At 36.4% G+C, this 17,606-nt stretch overlaps 1 protein-coding gene across 1 annotated transcript in view; it reads right to left on the reverse strand.

Moving 5' to 3' along the window:
* The window catches only part of ASCC3 (activating signal cointegrator 1 complex subunit 3), a 241,478-nt gene that overhangs the window by 82,018 nt on the left and 141,854 nt on the right, over positions 1-17,606 (reverse strand). The window contains exons 15-19 of the mRNA XM_026038316.1: positions 15,347-15,538; positions 14,793-15,017; positions 5,884-6,003; positions 956-1,120; positions 189-275 (exon numbers count right to left, since the gene is read on the reverse strand). Of these exons, the coding sequence (XP_025894101.1) occupies positions 189-275; positions 956-1,120; positions 5,884-6,003; positions 14,793-15,017; positions 15,347-15,538 (789 nt within the window). The remainder of the gene's footprint in view (positions 1-188; positions 276-955; positions 1,121-5,883; positions 6,004-14,792; positions 15,018-15,346; positions 15,539-17,606) is intronic.

The following is a 17,606-nucleotide window of genomic DNA, read 5'->3' on the forward strand; positions in this document are numbered from 1 at the left end:
CATATATTTTAATGAGATTATATACAGTTCTTGGCAGTTATTCCTTCTTAGAAAAAATATATGTATATATTTTTTAGTATTTAACAAGACTTGAGTGTATAAAATAGGCACTTACTATTTATGGAACGAGTACCATAGAAGTGTCTAGTTTTAAGACACACTCCCATTATGAAATGATGCAACCTTACCTTGATCTGTTCAAATTCTTCAGCTTTTGATACTATAGCAAGAATATCGCCTTCTGTTTTATGAGCATCAAACAATTCATTGAAAGTCTATTCAAAATAAAATGATTTGATTTAGTATTGAAAGTAAAAATTACAAACAGCACAAAAGAAAGAGTAATCAGGATTTAAAAAAGCATATAAGGTTAAAAGACTGAAGTTAAAATGAATAATGTTCTGATTCTTTAGCATTTATTAAAGGAAAATATTTGCTACAAAAGAGAAGATTTAAAGAAGACTTAAAGTACCTAAGTTGTTGAATCTTGCATCTAGCAACCTACTTGGATTTTCATGCATAAAAGCTTTTGTTATCAGTCTAGATCTATATTTGAATATTCTACCATATACCCGCAGCTGCACATATTGGCACTATCAAAATGTTTCTTATAATAAATAATAATAAATTATAATAATAAAACTTATTAATAAGAATAAATATTCTTATAATAAATGTTTCTTATAATAAATAATGTTTCTTATAATAAATCTTATAATAAATTAAAAAAAGGCAGAAACTACAGAAATCTCAAACTCCATTCCATATTAAGTCGAACCTTTCAGTATTGCTTTCAACTTTCATTCCCTTTCTGTCCATCCTGTGCTCCCCATTTCAGTAAACATGATTCGAAAATATATTGAACAAATTAGCTACATATTCTGTAATATCTTACAATTATTTTAGGTATAGGTTCAAAAAGAAGAAAAACCCCAAAATAGAACAATATATTTACCTCTATAGTATTATATTTAATATAGTAGTGGCTGGCAGTTCTGCCTAAATCTGTGGAGGAAAAGAAGCCAGTTCTTTCTTCAAAGCGAATCATGCGGGCTTTGTCCAGTTTTCTGCCAACTTCAATTACTAACTGTTCTCTGTGCTTTTCTAGTCCTGGATCCATCTAGAGATCAAGCATATACGCATACATTTATTTGAGTAAATGAAACTCTAAATGGAACATTCTGTTTAGATAATTGTGTTCTCAAAACCCAGAAAAAAATATGCAAAAATAGAGTACAATTAAGTCAAAATATTCCTGAGATGTCACTAATAACAGCTGCATTCCCAAATAATCAAATATTGCTTTTACAACATTTCAAGACAAAACAGCAGAATGATTACAAAATAAATTTACATTAAAATACTCAAAAGAAATTTTTAATGAAAACATATTCTGAATGAAATTATCATCAAGTGTGATTCCATAAAAAAAGTATGTTTTAATAATATTGGCTCTTTATAATAGCATTTTGGCTGAAGATAGACCTTGTGTGGATATCTGACATAAGAACAGCTTTATTTGTATCCCAGACTAAATAAGCTTCAAATTGGATGTCTGAAATGTTTACATATGTAAACGCTCTAAAGCCCCCCAAAAGTTTACATATGTTGGCTGGAATATTCCACTTACTGAGTTATAAACTCAGTGTATAAACATTCATGTTTAAGCAGACAAGTAATGTGCTGTCCACAAAACCATTTCTATTGATATCCATGTTTAGAATATGGACATTTTGCCCAAGTGATAATATACTTTCTTTAATATATACAAGTCTGGACAAAACGCCCATCTTGATGGGACTGCTGTACAATTGCCCAGGTGTTTCTATGTGATTCACCTGGGACCTATGGATTCAAAGCCATGGTAGCCCTCTGTTTCATCTTCCCCTGGATATGGCTCTAATTACACAAGCAAGTTGGCTCTAATTATGCAAACTTTAACACACGATTTGAAAAGACTGCGAAGCTCTTCCCATAGTCACAATTCTCATTTTCAAGCTTGTTCAGGATCCTAGTGAGTGAGTCACATCAGCTCTTTTGGTAAAGTTACACCTGAGATAGATACGGATGGCAAGAAGGAGCAAGTGTGCAGAGCTGCTCTTGCTTTGCTCCAGTTTCATGGGTCATCTCATGGCCACTGCCACTGAAGAAGAACATGGCCCTTTCCATCAGGTGGCTGCCAGACTCCTTCCTGGTCTTTGCCAGCTGCTCTGAAGCTGTTTCTCCTTAGTTATGGGTTGCCGTAAGTCCAAGTCAAAGGCTAAGATGACAAAGTTCTAGAGCACTTTTCTCAACAGCAAGTCATTCACCAAGGTCAGATTTCGGCAGAGAAGTGGTCAGAAAGGGGGGAGGGGGAAAAACCCCCAACTTATCAGGATGCCAGATGTTTAACATTTCTAAAAACTAAAGAGGGGGAAAAAAAAGCCAAACATTTCCCTACTCCTTTGGTGACTAGAATTATCTGCCAATCTTTTGCTTTCCTTTGCTTTAGATAGAAGTTATATTGCCGTAACAGTAAATAGTAAATTTTGAAACAAACAAAAAACTCCACGTTATACCTTTAAAGGTAGGGTACCAACTCAAAAATGTCATGGAACAACATTCTAATGCACAGAATCGAAGGTTGGCACCATTCTTGTTGAACTTGCATAATTAAAAATCCTGTACAGTCAGATCCACCCTAGAATGGCCCTATGCCATACACTTTAAAACAAAACCTGCCCAGTCCACTGCAAGAAACTTGCATGTACATACGCAGGGTATGCATACGCATGGGCAACAGTTTTAATCACAAGAAAGCTCATTTTCTTCTTGTACAGACATTTAAATAAAATATTCAAATTTACGAGAAGAGAGCAGAAAGGTTAAAAATCCTTTGTAAAGATTGTCAGCTCGCTCAAGTTTTATAAATCTTTACTGTTTTTTCATCTGCCCTCTTGTCTATTTTTCCACTGCCTTCCTTACACGAAAATAAGAAAGTTCTCCCAGGATAGCTGCAGTACATTACTATTCACATTGCTTTCTCAAGCTACCCAGAGGAGTGTTGGGGGCAAGCTCCTCAAATGTTCACAGATATTAAAAACATATGGCTTTGAGGGATAGAAAGCTCTCCTTAACTATGGGAGACAAATAATGGAAACAAACAAAAAGAAGAAAAAAGGGTTTTGTCTCAAAACCAGCCCTACTTTCCATTGAAAACCCCAAAGGATTGCAAATTTCTATAATTTGCCTCACATTCTTCACTAATGTAACACCCAGATCTACTCCACTTTTCCCTTTCTTTCTAGATGCCTATTGTCAATTCTGGCCATTTTCCTAACTCAGCAAAAGACATTACTGTCATTCCATCAACCTGCAATGCTTCTCATCAAACCAGAGGAGCCAGAGCAGCTCCCTGTGCAAAGCAAGCCCAGGACCCAGCCAGGAGGCCAAGAGCCCTTGCCGGGGACAGGAGGGCCACCAACTTGTAGGTGCACAGCAGGTGTCCACCTGCTGCTGTGGCTTCCTGAGCAAGATCACACACCTTTTTCATGGATAGGCAGTCTTGGACTAGGATGGGCCTAATCTTTTGTGCTCCTAGAGTAATGAATGGCTACAACAAACACCCGGCTTCCCAACCCTGTGGAAAGGGATAGGAGAAGGGGCTTGGGATTCCTCAGCCCCGGCTGGGATGAGTGTGACCCATGGTGCTGATGCAGATACGTGGATGCTGCACGGGTAACAATGTCTGGCAGCCAAAACAGAAATTGTCACACTGCAAGTTTAGGAAGAAATAACAACACAGTGGTTATGAAAATGAAATATCTCTAACTGGAACTGAAGGAAAAAGTATTGCACAATTGAGTAAATCTATGGTTATGCCTGCATCTGGTCCGATATATCATCCTTGTACCACCACGATGCATTAATAGCTTTAAAATTTAAAACTCATTTCTCTTGAAAAGCAGGATATTGTGTTCAGTTCTGGGCACCCCAGTATAGGAGGGACGTGGAGCTTCTGGAGAGGGTCCAGAGAAGGGCAACCAGGATGATTAAGGGAATGGAACATCTCTCGTATGAAGAGAGGCTGAGCGAGCTGGGCCTGTTTTCTCTGGAGAAGAGGCGGCTCAGAGGGGATATGATTAATATGTATAAGTTCAGGAAGGGAGAATGCAGGGAGGAAGGGGACAGGCTGTTCTCACTGGTGGCCAGCGACAGGACGAGGGGTAATGGCCACAAGCTGAAACACAAGAAGTTCCGTCTCCAGGTGAGGAGCAACTTCTTTACTGTTAGGGTGACAGAGCAGTGGAACAGGCTGCCCAGGGAGGTTGTGGAGTCTCCTTCTCTGGAGGTCTTCAAAACCCGCCTGGATGCCACCCTGTGCCACATGCTGTAGGTGTGCCTGCTTGAGCAGGAAGGTTGGACTAGATGATCTGTAGAGGTCCCTTCCAACCTTAAATATTCTGAAATATTGGCACTGACTTTGCTCCTACCGGAACACATAACACTTCAATTTGATATAATTTGTCTCTGCCTTAACACAAAATAGAAATGCCTATTATTAACAACTCAAATCAGAGGGAGTAGAAAGGTGGACAGTGGTAGCAAAAGACAAGCACTGGCAGGCTCCATCCCAGCAGCTCAAGAAAAACACAAAAGCCAGAGGAAGGGAAGCAACTCTTGTTCCTTGCATTTTTAAGTTTATGATTAAAATACTGCAGATAGTGGTGTACTGTTTTTTTCACTAGGTGTTACCATCATGTTTGCATCATCTATCTAAAATTTGTTAACCATACAGGTGAAAAATAACTGTCAAAAAAGTAAGATTTAAATGAAGGGATTTACAGAAATGGGACAACATTCACATCATTAGAAAAACAATTTTTGCTTTTCATTTATCAGGTATTTTGTGGGTTTGACTACTTTTACATCAATATTTGGTAAATAATAATTTTCTATTAATAGCAGATGTGAGATTACTGGAAAAGACCTAAAAGTGTCTGCAGAAACCTCTTTAAAGCACATCCCACCATAACACCCCTCCTTAACCCTGCAAATCCTACCTGCTTCTGCTACTACTTGCATTATTGGCCACAAAAGCTATTTGAAAAACTTAGCCGTTTAATTAAAAAGTTACAAAGAACGAAATTACTGCTGTAATATCATGACAAACCATGAAGGCAAAAATCAGATCTGGAATATGTGAAATAATATATATTTCTGACACTTTCACCCGCACTCCACTCAATTACCGGTGTCCAAACCATTTTAATATTCAAAAGGTTTTGAAAAGGTGTACTAGAAGAAGTAACTATTGAGAAAATTTTTAAACTATGAAACTTCTGAAAAATTAGAGGTAAGTTATTTTTTTCAAAATTAATCCTTGTGCAACTGTACTCTGATTTATTTTAATGCACAGAATATCTCCTAAAAAAAACCCTCTCATAGTTACTGAATCCCAAGACAAAAAAAAAACATAAAAATGCCATTTTATAATTTATAAGATGTCATGAGATGAAACATTCTAAAACAAATGCTGAAAGAAGGAAACAAAAAGAAAGAAATAGTTTCAAGAACGACATTTGATTTTATCATTTATATCCGTCTTATAGTCCTGAGAATAACTAAGCTACAGTAACCAGCTGGTAAGAATGACTGTCCTTTGGTGCACAGACTGGTGCACATACAAAATATATTTTTGTGTGAACAGAAGGGACCTCTTGATTTAGTGTTAAAAATAAATACTCTGCTACATAAAATATTTTCCTTTTTTTTTTTTTCTGAAGGCTTTAAAAGACTTGCTGATGTCAGGAAAGTAGAAATAGCAAATATTTATCCTCACATCAGGGAAGGATTACAGACCGTGAAGAGCAGGTTAGAGTTTTATTAAAATGCATTTTCTACCTGATACGCTTTGTGACTGATGCCATATACTAATGGATTTGCTCTCATCCGTACATAAAGGTAAGTGTAACTTATCCACTTTACTGCTTCTTCCACGTTCGTTACGGTTCCAAGAGCAATCTGGAAATAGGAAAAGAGACAAAATTAAAAGTATATATTACAGCTGAACATAAGTATTAAGTTGACAATATACTGAACTTAGAGCACTAGCACTAACTTAAAGAAAGTGTTAGTAGTTTGCCAACTTAAATAATACTAACATAATTTTTGACAATCTTTCGAACTATTTATATAGCTACATCTTACGAACATTTAGCACCAGAATATCTTCTGAGACATCAGGTTACAGATGTACAGTTACCCCTATGATCCTTATTCCTGCTCATAATGTTTACAGGTAAAAGAAATGAAATGACTTGTTCTTAAAAAAATGCCCATAAAAAATCTTCAGAGAATATGATATAAGAAACTTAATGAAGAGTGCACACCTTTAAAAATTATTTTATAGCAATGTAAGTTATAAGTACTAAAATGAAACATAGTGACAGTCCTCAGGCTTTTCTTTAGCAAGCCTTCATGCTCAGCCACTTGTTTATATCTACAAATCTTATTACTATTTTCTATCTGACAAGTAAAATTTACAGCTACCTTTTACATTTGTTCTGCAATAAAACATAACAAAATACAACATGTTTACACATGCACACACACATATATATTTATATTTTTTTCCCTCTTAGATATGTCTATTATACATTAGGCATTCCCTCTATTAGCTATGTCAGAACAATTGTTTTGTGGGTTTTTTTTTTTTGCTAATTCAATAGCTATTTCATTACCTGATTAATTACCACCACACAACTTATGAACATAGCTGACAATATAGATCTTAAGAAAAAATTTACTGCTTTTTCCAGCTATTTACCAGATTTTACCAAGAGAATTTAAGATTTCCTGTATGCTGCATGAACACATTTTACTGTTGATAATTAAAACAAATAAAAAGCCCTCTTATAGAAGATTTATGACTCTTTACTAAATTTTAGAAGATATTTTTGTTTCATTAATGTTTGCATTTCATACAATGCCACCACATGACTTGGAAAAAAAATTAAAAAAGAATCTATACAATTATAAATGAATTCATATGCATGTTCAGATCCATGCATCTAGATTTTGGTAATATATTCCCTATGAATTACTACAGCTATTCAGAAATAATAATGCAAGCCAAATCTGCCTTGAGCTAACACAATGTAAAACAGGCAAAACTTTGCTTGGCTTTTTTTTTTTAATTTTAATTTTAATTTTTTAATTTTTTATTTTTTTTTTATTCTTCTCAATTTCACTACCACAGACCTGGCGCCAGGAATTTTTGAAGTTTTGTTCCTGAATATATTATTATACATTATGAATGTATTATTAAAAATATTTCATCACATAAAATTATGAAAGGGAAGACACCTAAAACAGTCCACAGTTCACTAGTCAATTTGTCTCATAAGCTCATTTCAGCATTGGATTTCTTTCCTCGATTCAAATATATTTCTGTATACAACTTGAGTCTAAGAACTCTTAGACTTAGTAGAAATGTCCACCTGAAAACAACCAATTTCACAATCATGACATAATAAAATTCTCAGAAGATAGCGAAGCCTGACAAGAAAAAAAACACACTGACTCATTTGCTCAAATGCTTGATTTTAATACTTACAAATTAAATATTTTCACAATTAAATGTAAAACTGAGAAGTATATGATTATGAAACAGAGTTGTGTTTCACATATGCTCCTACAATCTTTTACTGCTCTTTCCTGTCTCCTCCAACCTTAATGAGTATTCAGTGAATACAAGCAGAGACAAAAAGCAAATAAGAAAATTCCCTACTTCTGAATATTTGCCGCCATCTAGTGTCCACGTAAAGTTCTTATCTGAAAATGCATACCTGAAAGCAATCTGAATGACTAAAAGGTTGTCATAAAGAGATTCATAAATTCATTAAACAGACAAGGTGGCTCTTTATCAAACAAAAAACTTTCAAAGAACTTGCTCTGTAACTCGCTTTTTTGCCTTAGAAATAAGTTCACTTGAATTTCCATTTCAATGTCTGAAGTGATTATGAAACAATCTTTTTGAAAAAGATTTTTCAAAAGCTTTTCAAATAATTGCTCAATGTTATTAGAGCATTCCTAAGTGGAACAGGATCTCCTCCAATTCCATGACGAAGGACTATCTATTTATATTTACAACCCTACATAATATTGGAGTTGTCAGAATTTCAAATATTCATTTTTCACAGTAGATTGTGTCATTGTCTGTTATTTAAATACACAGTTTGAAGGTGAGGGGAGATCAATGCAGTAGCTGCTGCGCCATAGGTCAGGCCAGCCCTGAAGGCACACAGGGAATGATGCATAAATTCCTCATACCCAGATTAGCCAGATTAATTCCCTGAATCCTGGGTAATGTTTTGGAAGGGCTTCGGAGGAATTCTGTATTTGTTCTGAGGATCATTCCTGTTGCCACCTGATTTCACCGCAGCAGTTAGGCTTTCACTTGAGGAAGGCAAAGAAATAGATGAGGAGGTAAATATATGGGCACTAAATCTTCCAGGCTTCGTAACAAAACCAAAAGGAAATGCAAGGAAAGGCATCTCCCTGGGGAAGGTGCGCCTAGAGTCTGGAACTACAAATCCTCTCCTTCGTTCCTCGCTTGAGGAGTCCCAACAACAAGCTGGGGTCCAGCTGTGGACGTCAGGAAGGCCTCTGGCAGGTGGAAGCAATTAGGGGAGGAATGGTGACCTGCCTTGTATGAGCTATTGATGATAGATCCCAGATAAGCTGAACTTTATGGTCTAATTAAACCATATCCCCTGCATCTTATCTTTCTTGCTGTATTTCCAGAAAATACATCTGTAGGTATTTTCTGTTTCCCAGCTGCTTAACTGACCCTGGACTCCCTCCTCTTGACTAGCAACCTAACCAGGTATCCCTTTTTATTTCTTTTCATTCTATGATGCTCAGTGACACAACTTCAACAAGAAAGGAAGGCAATCCCATGCCTATATTGAGTATCTAGTGTGAGCATAAACCTTCTCTGGTCTTTCAGAAGTAGAAAACCAAACAAAACAGCAAACAAAATCCTCAGGAGAGAATTCACAGTAGACAGACCTTGACCAAATACTTGTTTGAAGTGCTGAATCAATGATGTAAACTGTATTTTACTACTTCCTGTCCTTCCTAAGAACAACTGTATGGGGCAATCCAAATATAGAAGGTACCCTTCTCATTGCAAATGCTGAGGGGCAATAGGTTGCAATGAGAAGGAAGCACCCTCCCAAATTCTTAAAATTCTGCACAGCTCAAGGTCTTCTATTCCCTTTGCATGTGATAGCTTTCTATGGATCTTCATTTCATCTCTGTGTAGCTGCTCCTTGAACCATGATAACATTTGGACACAACTACTTGCATCAAGGAGTTCACTGGTCTACTTGCCCAGCAGGCATCCTTTTGCTTTTCTGAACCCATCATGGACTCCTCTCTGCCAATCATCTCCTGGTCCTTGTCCTAGAAAACGTAAAATCTTGCCATTTCATTATTTTATGCAAGTCTCTCATACCATGTCCCATTTGTCTTTGTTCCAGGCTGAAATGCCCAGGTGTACTTGTGTGCTCCTCATACAAAAGTTAACATATCCTTTTGACCATCTCTGGATGACTATTTTCTATTTCTAGAAAAATCTAAATAAAAGCACCTCATATATAAAATCAGTCTAAATAACAGCACCTCATATTCTTCACCCATCTTCCCATGTTGCCAACTACTGCCTTCATTTGTTACCCTCTCAGCTACTGATCCATATATAGTAAATTAAGAATTTAAAGTGATGATCAAATGAACACTTCATTTCCTGAGTGGCTTGCAAACACTGTAGACTTTGTCCCTAAAAGATGACTTTTTTTTTTTGTGCATCTGTGCAGATTTCCTGGTAGTAGCAAAAGACTCTGTCATGGGAAAGATGCCATGGTCATCAGCTTACTGTGTAAATTTACGTAACGAAACCGCTAACTACATAGTAGTTAGGCTCCATAGAGTGCTAGGTTACTGCCAAAGGCAGCATCTATGGAAGCTGACCTAAACTAAAAGTGCTTCTTAAATCAACCTGGTGACCAATATGATGGCACACTGATGGCATTAAAACTAACATGTATTTACTTTCTAGTGTGCTGCAGCCAAGGAAATAGTCATCTGCAGCTTACCACAGCAATTCCTACAACACCTATATTATTTTCAGAGGATTCCACTAGAATAGATCAAATCAGCATATGCAGAAGCTTAGACTGATACTGTATATCAAGAAATGACCAAATTTCTTTCCAAAAAACCCCTGGCATAGTATTTCCTTGTAATTGCTCTTAGTATTGATTTCCTGATCCATGTCCTGATGGTAGAAGGGTAAATAACACCTGACGTATCAAAGGCCAGAACAACGGCGGCTTCCTCGCCCCTGCTGCTCTTTTGCTTTTCAGCTTTTCCATTGCAGGTACAATCATGCTATTTCTACTAAAAACATCCAACAGTCATTAACAAAATTCTGACCGCATCTTCCACTGCTGTAACAGTACTGCAGCCACAGAAGCAAAACAAATGAAAGCAGTGAGTTCACGGTTCTTTTCAGACAACATTGCCATCACATATCACTGGAGAGGTTGAAAAGAAATAGCATATTTTAAAGAAATAGACAATATAATCTTTAGTGCTGTGGTTAGGCCAATAACAAAATGAATATTCACACTGTTTTATTCTTCCATTTAACAGATTTCTTTTTTTAAAAAAAATTTGGTTTAATTCAGAAATATTTGTTGGCTACTTTGGACATTCAAAATTTAATTTTCTTTCTATGGAAGATTGCCACTTTTCTCTATTTCCCCCCAAACATCCAATCCTGTGGGAGGACAGCTGCAGCTGTAAGTAGTTTTTATGGTATTGTAGATCATATATTTTCCATATATTCTTGATTGAATAAGTTGAGATGGCTACCCACTGTGAAACTGAATTAGTCTTCTATCCCATTGTTTTTATTCTTCTTAAGTTCTACTATTTTAATATCTCAGGAAGGAGGGGTAATTTCTTAATTTTACACTCTAAGTGTAACCAAATTGTTTCTTTACTGTCAGCAATTGTTTTGAGTTCTACTTGCTTCCTCAATTAAGAGGCTCTCAATTTCCAGCGAGTCTTCCTCAAGTTCTGGAAAAAATTTTAGTCACGTTTACACATTTGAAAATAAATTACTTAGTAGAAATGTATACTTTTCTGGACAAATAACTCCTTTTCTAATTTAAATCTGTACCCACAACATTGTAGAATTTTATAAAGCTTGATACATGGGATTGCTTTGTTGTTGTCAGTCTTATCTGAAATTGCTGCAACTCACCATTTTTATTTTCAGGCAGTTTTAGCATTTAACAATTACTGTAGGGAAAACTTACTGTAACATCACAGAGCCTTTCCTCTTTGTCTGCTTTTGACACATTTTTCCCTGTGGTTCTTCAACATGAAGATTAAATAACTCTCTGGAAAAAATTGTCTCAGCTAGTGCTACAGAATGACATTTGCCTTTCCAGGTTTTCTGTAATTATTTTGTTTGCTAGTTTTGAAGGTAGAAGTGTTGATAATTTATTATTCAATGCACAGGAAAGAAAAGAAAGAAAAGAAACTGCTCCCTTTAAAACACTACTGTTAAAAATCTCAAAAATATAATAAATGAAGATGGTTCTGCATCTCTTAACATACAACTGGTTCAGTTCCACATTCATTTCATTTTCTGATGCAACAAGTCTGATAGCAGCAGTTTTTGCTATGCAACACAGAAAAATGCAGAAATATAAAAGTGCACATATTATGCTAAAAATATTTTGTTAAATCATTGTCAGTGATCGCTATAAAATAAATACGTAGGAAGAAGAGCTTGCAGTCAGTACAGGGAAAGAGGAGGAATGTGTATAACTATGACAAAAAAGGCCCTTCTTTGATAAAGAAAATTAATGTCCTCTTTAAAAAAGCTTACTTTCTTTAAACATCTCCTGGTGCATCACATGGAGTGTTCTTTCCTTACATGTAATCTCATCATACTAACACCAGTATGCATTATACAATCTTCATCTTAGAAGAAATTAGCCTCATCTCCACTATTCTTACCTGACTTTCCCAGGTCTTGAATTTCAGCCTAGTCTATTTATGACTGTTTTAGGTTATTCGTTCTTGCATCAATATTAGCCCAAACTATCCTTTTTTTTCTTTCTTGTACTCACTCCCAATTTCTTGCCAAGCAGCTGGGAGAGACCTATTGCACCTCTTTGAAACTTTTGTTTGTGAAGGTGAAAAGAAAGCTTTTTTAGGGTTTATTTTCCCCACAAAAGTGAGGCTGTGTGCCGGAGCCTTGTGGCAGGGATAGTTCAGCTGCTGGGATACTGGTATAAATCAGTGACACAGATTCTAGCAAGCTTGCAGCAACACAGATCAAGCTTGCATCTGCCTGGAAAAAAACAAAACCCTAAAAAAACCAGTAGCATACAGCTATGCCAATTGTTTCTCATTGTAAGTCAGTCCTAGAGCTCTTTTCTGACCCAGTTTACTACAGGTGCTTATTATTCCTTTGTAATTCTTCCCTGACCTGGAGGGTCAGCTAGGAAATGGGAAGTCTACATTTCTAATATTAGAAGAAAAGAAGAAAAATAAATCCTTTTGCTGAGATGGAAAACAGATTCTTTTGTGTTTAATTCATGTCTCATAAGAACCAAATGAAAGTTATTTTCTATGAAATCTGACTGGATTATGGTAGCCCTAAAAACTTACTAGTGGACATTGAGCCCCAATGCTTCCAACAGCATTTTGAACAGCCCTATCAGAAAGTGCTCGAAGTCCACTGGAAATCTTAGCAGTTATAAATAGCCCTTACTGTGTGCGCGCTCTCTCTCTCTCTCTCTCTCTCTCTCTCTCTCTCTCTCTCTCTCTCTCTCTCCCCCTCCTTACTCAGTTTTATTTCTTTTGTCTATGCAAAGCCTCATGGCTTAGATCCTACTGCCTACTTGATCTAAACAAATTTTCCAAGTTTATATAAACTGAAGAGTTCAAAGCTGCACTTACAATTTTCAAAATTCTGTTCTGTTTCAATTTATCTTTTTTTTTCATTTCCTATGACTAAATTAAATGAAAACACATTAACAACTTACAGCAAAAAAAAAGTCACTTTCTTTGAAGTTTTATAAAGTTATTCTTATGTACCTTTATCATGGAGATCATTTTTGCAACTTTTACAAGAACCTCCAGGCAGTGCTTTTTTATTAACTGAACCGTCTTTGAATTAAGATTTTAGTTCGCTCTTATACAATTTTATAAATAGTCCTCTTCATCACATGTTGGGCCCTTATTAAATATTTGGATCAGACCTGTAGTAGTATAAGCATTATTTTAGCTATTTCTTTCATGTCTACATATTTCAGTCTACATTGGGAATAGTCACATACATTCAAACTCTCTTTGATTTTTTTTTTAATTCCTAGAACTTCAATCTGTTAATTTTTATATAAAATATACAGTATGTGCATGTGGACGTTAAACAGGAGACTACTGTCATCAAACTATTAAGATTTTTGAACTCTAGTTGGAACTGAATAATTTTTTAAGAGAGAGTGCGAGGAAAAAGTGTTCTAAATAACACATTAACTTATAGTTCATCCCAGGTAAAGATTAGCTGCTACATTATTTTCATAATGTTCAATTTCCCTTTAGGTATAAGTCTTGCTCATTTTACCTAATTGCAAGCTTCTAAAGTAAAAAGTCTCATTCCAGATAGGCACTTAAAGAGAGAATTGAAAGAAATAAAAAAAAAAAAATGGGGAAAAGACTACTCTCTAGGGATGCCTCTTCCTTCCCGCTCACTATACAGGCAGTCTAGACTTGCAGATGTCTAATAACTTAAGACCAGATCTATCCCTTCTAGTTTTTAGGGAGCTAGAATTAAGTGGAAATGATCTTAGCCTTTATAACCAACTTTACAATTTGAATTATTGATGCTTATATGTAATTTCCTACTGTCTAATTCCTACAGAATTGAATATTGATCCTGTTCTACTCACAGAAGGGAGCATTCCCAGGTATCTATCTCCAGGAATGAGAGTGCTGGCAAAGAGAAATGATTGACAGTGCCTCGCCCACCCAATGCAAACCTGTTTTCTCTGCATTTTTCCTCATTTCTATGCTGTGGAAAAAAAAGGATGGAGGAAAATTTTCTCATGTTTTGGGAACATTTAATTTCTCTTTCCCTCCTCCTCCCTCCTTCGCACAAGAATGGTTGAGGTTGGAAGGGACCTCTGGAGATCATCTAGTCTATCCTACTTCCCTGCTCTGTCAGGGTCACCTACGGCATATTGTCCGGTGCTTTGGAAGTACACAGACCATTCCAGAGCTTTGGTGTAAACAGGAGAAGGAGCTGTAAGTGCACAGAAATGTGGCTATTTTCATCCTCCCATTTGGTGTGTGTGAATGTTTTCTGAAGACCTAAAACTAGCTAAACTCTGGTTCTGATGTGTCACTGCACAGGCAAAGATTCCTTAAAAGATAACAAATGGAGAGCTTAGTCTTTTGTAAAGAAGTATCAAGGAGTGATTCCTTGCATTCCCTCCCTGTAATTTCTACTGTCTACCTTCTTTTATATATAGTTCCTTCCATTTTCACATCTGCATTACAGTTCACTCCTCTTACAAGCACACACCTAAAGACTCCCAAAAACTCCCAGTAACAAATGAAATTTCCATTTTAGATACTTCTAGTGTGGGAATATTGCATTTTTTTCAGATAATACCGATTATTTTAAGTTTTCTGTTTTTTCTAAATGTGTTAAAGGTTACCTCTGCATTCAGGTTGTCTGCAAGACTTTCAAGAAACTGGCTTTCAATTGGATTCTGCTGAGTAAGCAGAGTCAGGTAATGGCTGAGCTTGTCATGAGTGGTTATAATGACACCTTCTCCGAATTTGTCAAACTGAGGCCGGCCGGCTCGACCAAATATCTGCATGACATCTAAAATTCCAAGGTCAACAAAGGAGCCTCTTTTTGCAGCATATATTTGTGTTCCCTGTTTGAGGAAAAGTTAATAAAAATTAACATAAATACACATGAATATAATCCTGATGAGCTGAATACTGAAATTAGGCAAATACAGCATGATTTCAGAAGTGTACTTTAACTAATCCTATCATAATCTTTGATGTATTTAAATCTTTACTATACAAACTAGATTCCCACTACAGCGAATTGGTTTAATGAGATATAAATAACATTTCAAGTCAATCAGATGTTTCCCCTCCAGCCCCAACACCGAACAACAGAGATCTGGCTTTCTATGCTTCTTTACAGGCTTGTTTTTAGACAGAATCCCACGTGTGGAGTAAGAGAAGCTCTTACCTTAATAACAACAGCATGGGCTGGAAGATTGACACCCCAGGCGAGCGTAGCTGTACAAACCAGGACTTTGATATGTCCATTAGAAAACAAGTTCTCAACCAAATTTCTGTCTTGCCGCAGCATTCCTGCGTGATGAATACTGAAGCCATCTGGAAACAGTTCACGTAACTGCTTATTTCTAGACCTTTGTACCTAGAATGGAGGAGGATAAAAATGAAATGCCCTTTACTATATTCACTATAATTATAGTACAAGAAGCACTATATTGCAAAAAGTAAAAAAAAAAGGAAAAAACCCTATTGGGTATTAATTATTATTATTAGAAACCATATGGAAAGAACCCTTTCTATTCCTGCGGAAATCTATGCCAGTACCAATACCCCACAATTTGCTATATATAAATCAAACTCCTTTCTATGCCCATTTTCCCCCCCAAAATCACTTAATTGTTTGAAAGAACACTATGATAAGGAAACAACTATACTTAACATAAAGCAAAGGGTCCTGCATGAATACTGGAATTGAGAACTTGCATGCCTCTTTACCTTAAAAGCTGCTCTTTCAAACCATGCAGGAAGCCATATAAAAAGCCAGCCATATACTAAATGTTAAGAGAGATGATGTCCTTTCTCATCATCAGCCACATTAACCCACCCTGTGCCTAGCTCATAAGAAGGTCATGCCATGAGATGAGGGTTCACCTACCCTCATCTGTTCTTTCTCTGTGCCTAGGAGACTGGGATGTCAGTCTATAAAAACTTCAGGTCCTCCATCCTCCTCCTGCAGGATCCATAGCTCTGTCTCCCCATTTCTGGACACTAGCTTTATTATACTTCCCCTGCGTTGAATACTGACCCACCGCTGAGACAAAGTAATACTTTTCCCTTCCAAATGTTAAACATTGAAATTCCTCTTGGAGTGCGTATTCCAGGAGCAATGGGGAAAGAATCAAAAATAAAACCAGAAAGCTTACCACAAACTGAAAACCTAAACCAAGAGAGCTACATTAGCCCAACGGGAATAATTCTCTTGCTGTTTGCAAACATGGCTTTGGGCTGAAGCTGAAGAAACATAAAAACTTTCAGCTCTCTTCCTGCAGCTAAGATGGCAGAACGATGACATGGTGAATCTGGTGTAAATGGGAATGAAGGGCTTTTGAAGGAACCTACTGAACTTGACATGCACAATCTCTTTTCAGTCTCTTCACTGGCTACTGCTTCCTCGGGTCTTCAAGTTTCAATTTACCTGATTAGCCACAAACTCCTTTCATTTCCCTCCCATCTCCTCCACATCCCTAATTGCTGCAATTGCAGCCTCTCAAAATCAATCACCCCTGAATATGACAGAAGGCAGCTTGCAGTAACACTGAGTCTGCCTTTCCCTAAAATAACTTTATTTTCATTACCTTTCTACTGATCCACGGATCACATGAGAGTATTTTATGTGACTGTATTTTCAAATGCATATATTGCAGTCAGTTTGTTTTAGATCAAATTATGAGGAATATTTTCTATTTTTCCTCACATTTACTAGTCCTTGATATGCAGCCACAAAAAGTTGACTCAAAGGGATTTAAAGCGGGTAAAACAAAGCAAAATTTGGTTCACAGTCTTGGCATACTACCAAACATGAATAATAAATCTCTGCAAACACAGACATATATAGGAAGCTGGGAATGTAATTAAAAGGAGAACATGGAAATAAAAATACTGCAGGAAAAGAATATATTTCTTAGCCTTACAATTATCCAGCTTCTCCATACCTGATCTTTCCTGCTCTAGCAGCATTACTTACTATTCATTTAAAGGAAATCAAACTAAGCTTTTAACTAATGATATATTCATATGAATTTCTGGCAAGTCAGCAGAAAAAGAATTACATTATGGTTTTTAATTAAATGCTGCAGTGCTCAAAATGAATAAGAAATTGAGAAAAAGGCATTACAGTTCATAGAGCATATTCTTTACGAGTTACAGAAGAGAAACAAATACTGCATAAACAACACAAATGCACTCAGGGCTGCACCTTAATAGACCAGCTACTAATCCCACAGAAGAAAAACTTGTGAAAAATTCATGTGATTTGCAACCCTGGGAATACTAGTAACGTAGAAATTAGAGGTTGATCTTGATTATTATCAGAACTTAGTGTAAGCATTTAACAGGGTAATCAACTTACATCTGAAATAAAGCAAACCTTTGTACATGGTAAAACGACAGCCTAAAGTTTCACTCTTTTATTACAGCTTGTTGTATGGGTC

The sequence above is a fragment of the Nothoprocta perdicaria genome, unplaced genomic scaffold (genome assembly GCF_003342845.1).
Source record: "Nothoprocta perdicaria isolate Ctin4 unplaced genomic scaffold, notPer1 scaffold_207, whole genome shotgun sequence".
Lineage (NCBI taxonomy): Eukaryota > Metazoa > Chordata > Aves > Tinamiformes > Tinamidae > Nothoprocta > Nothoprocta perdicaria.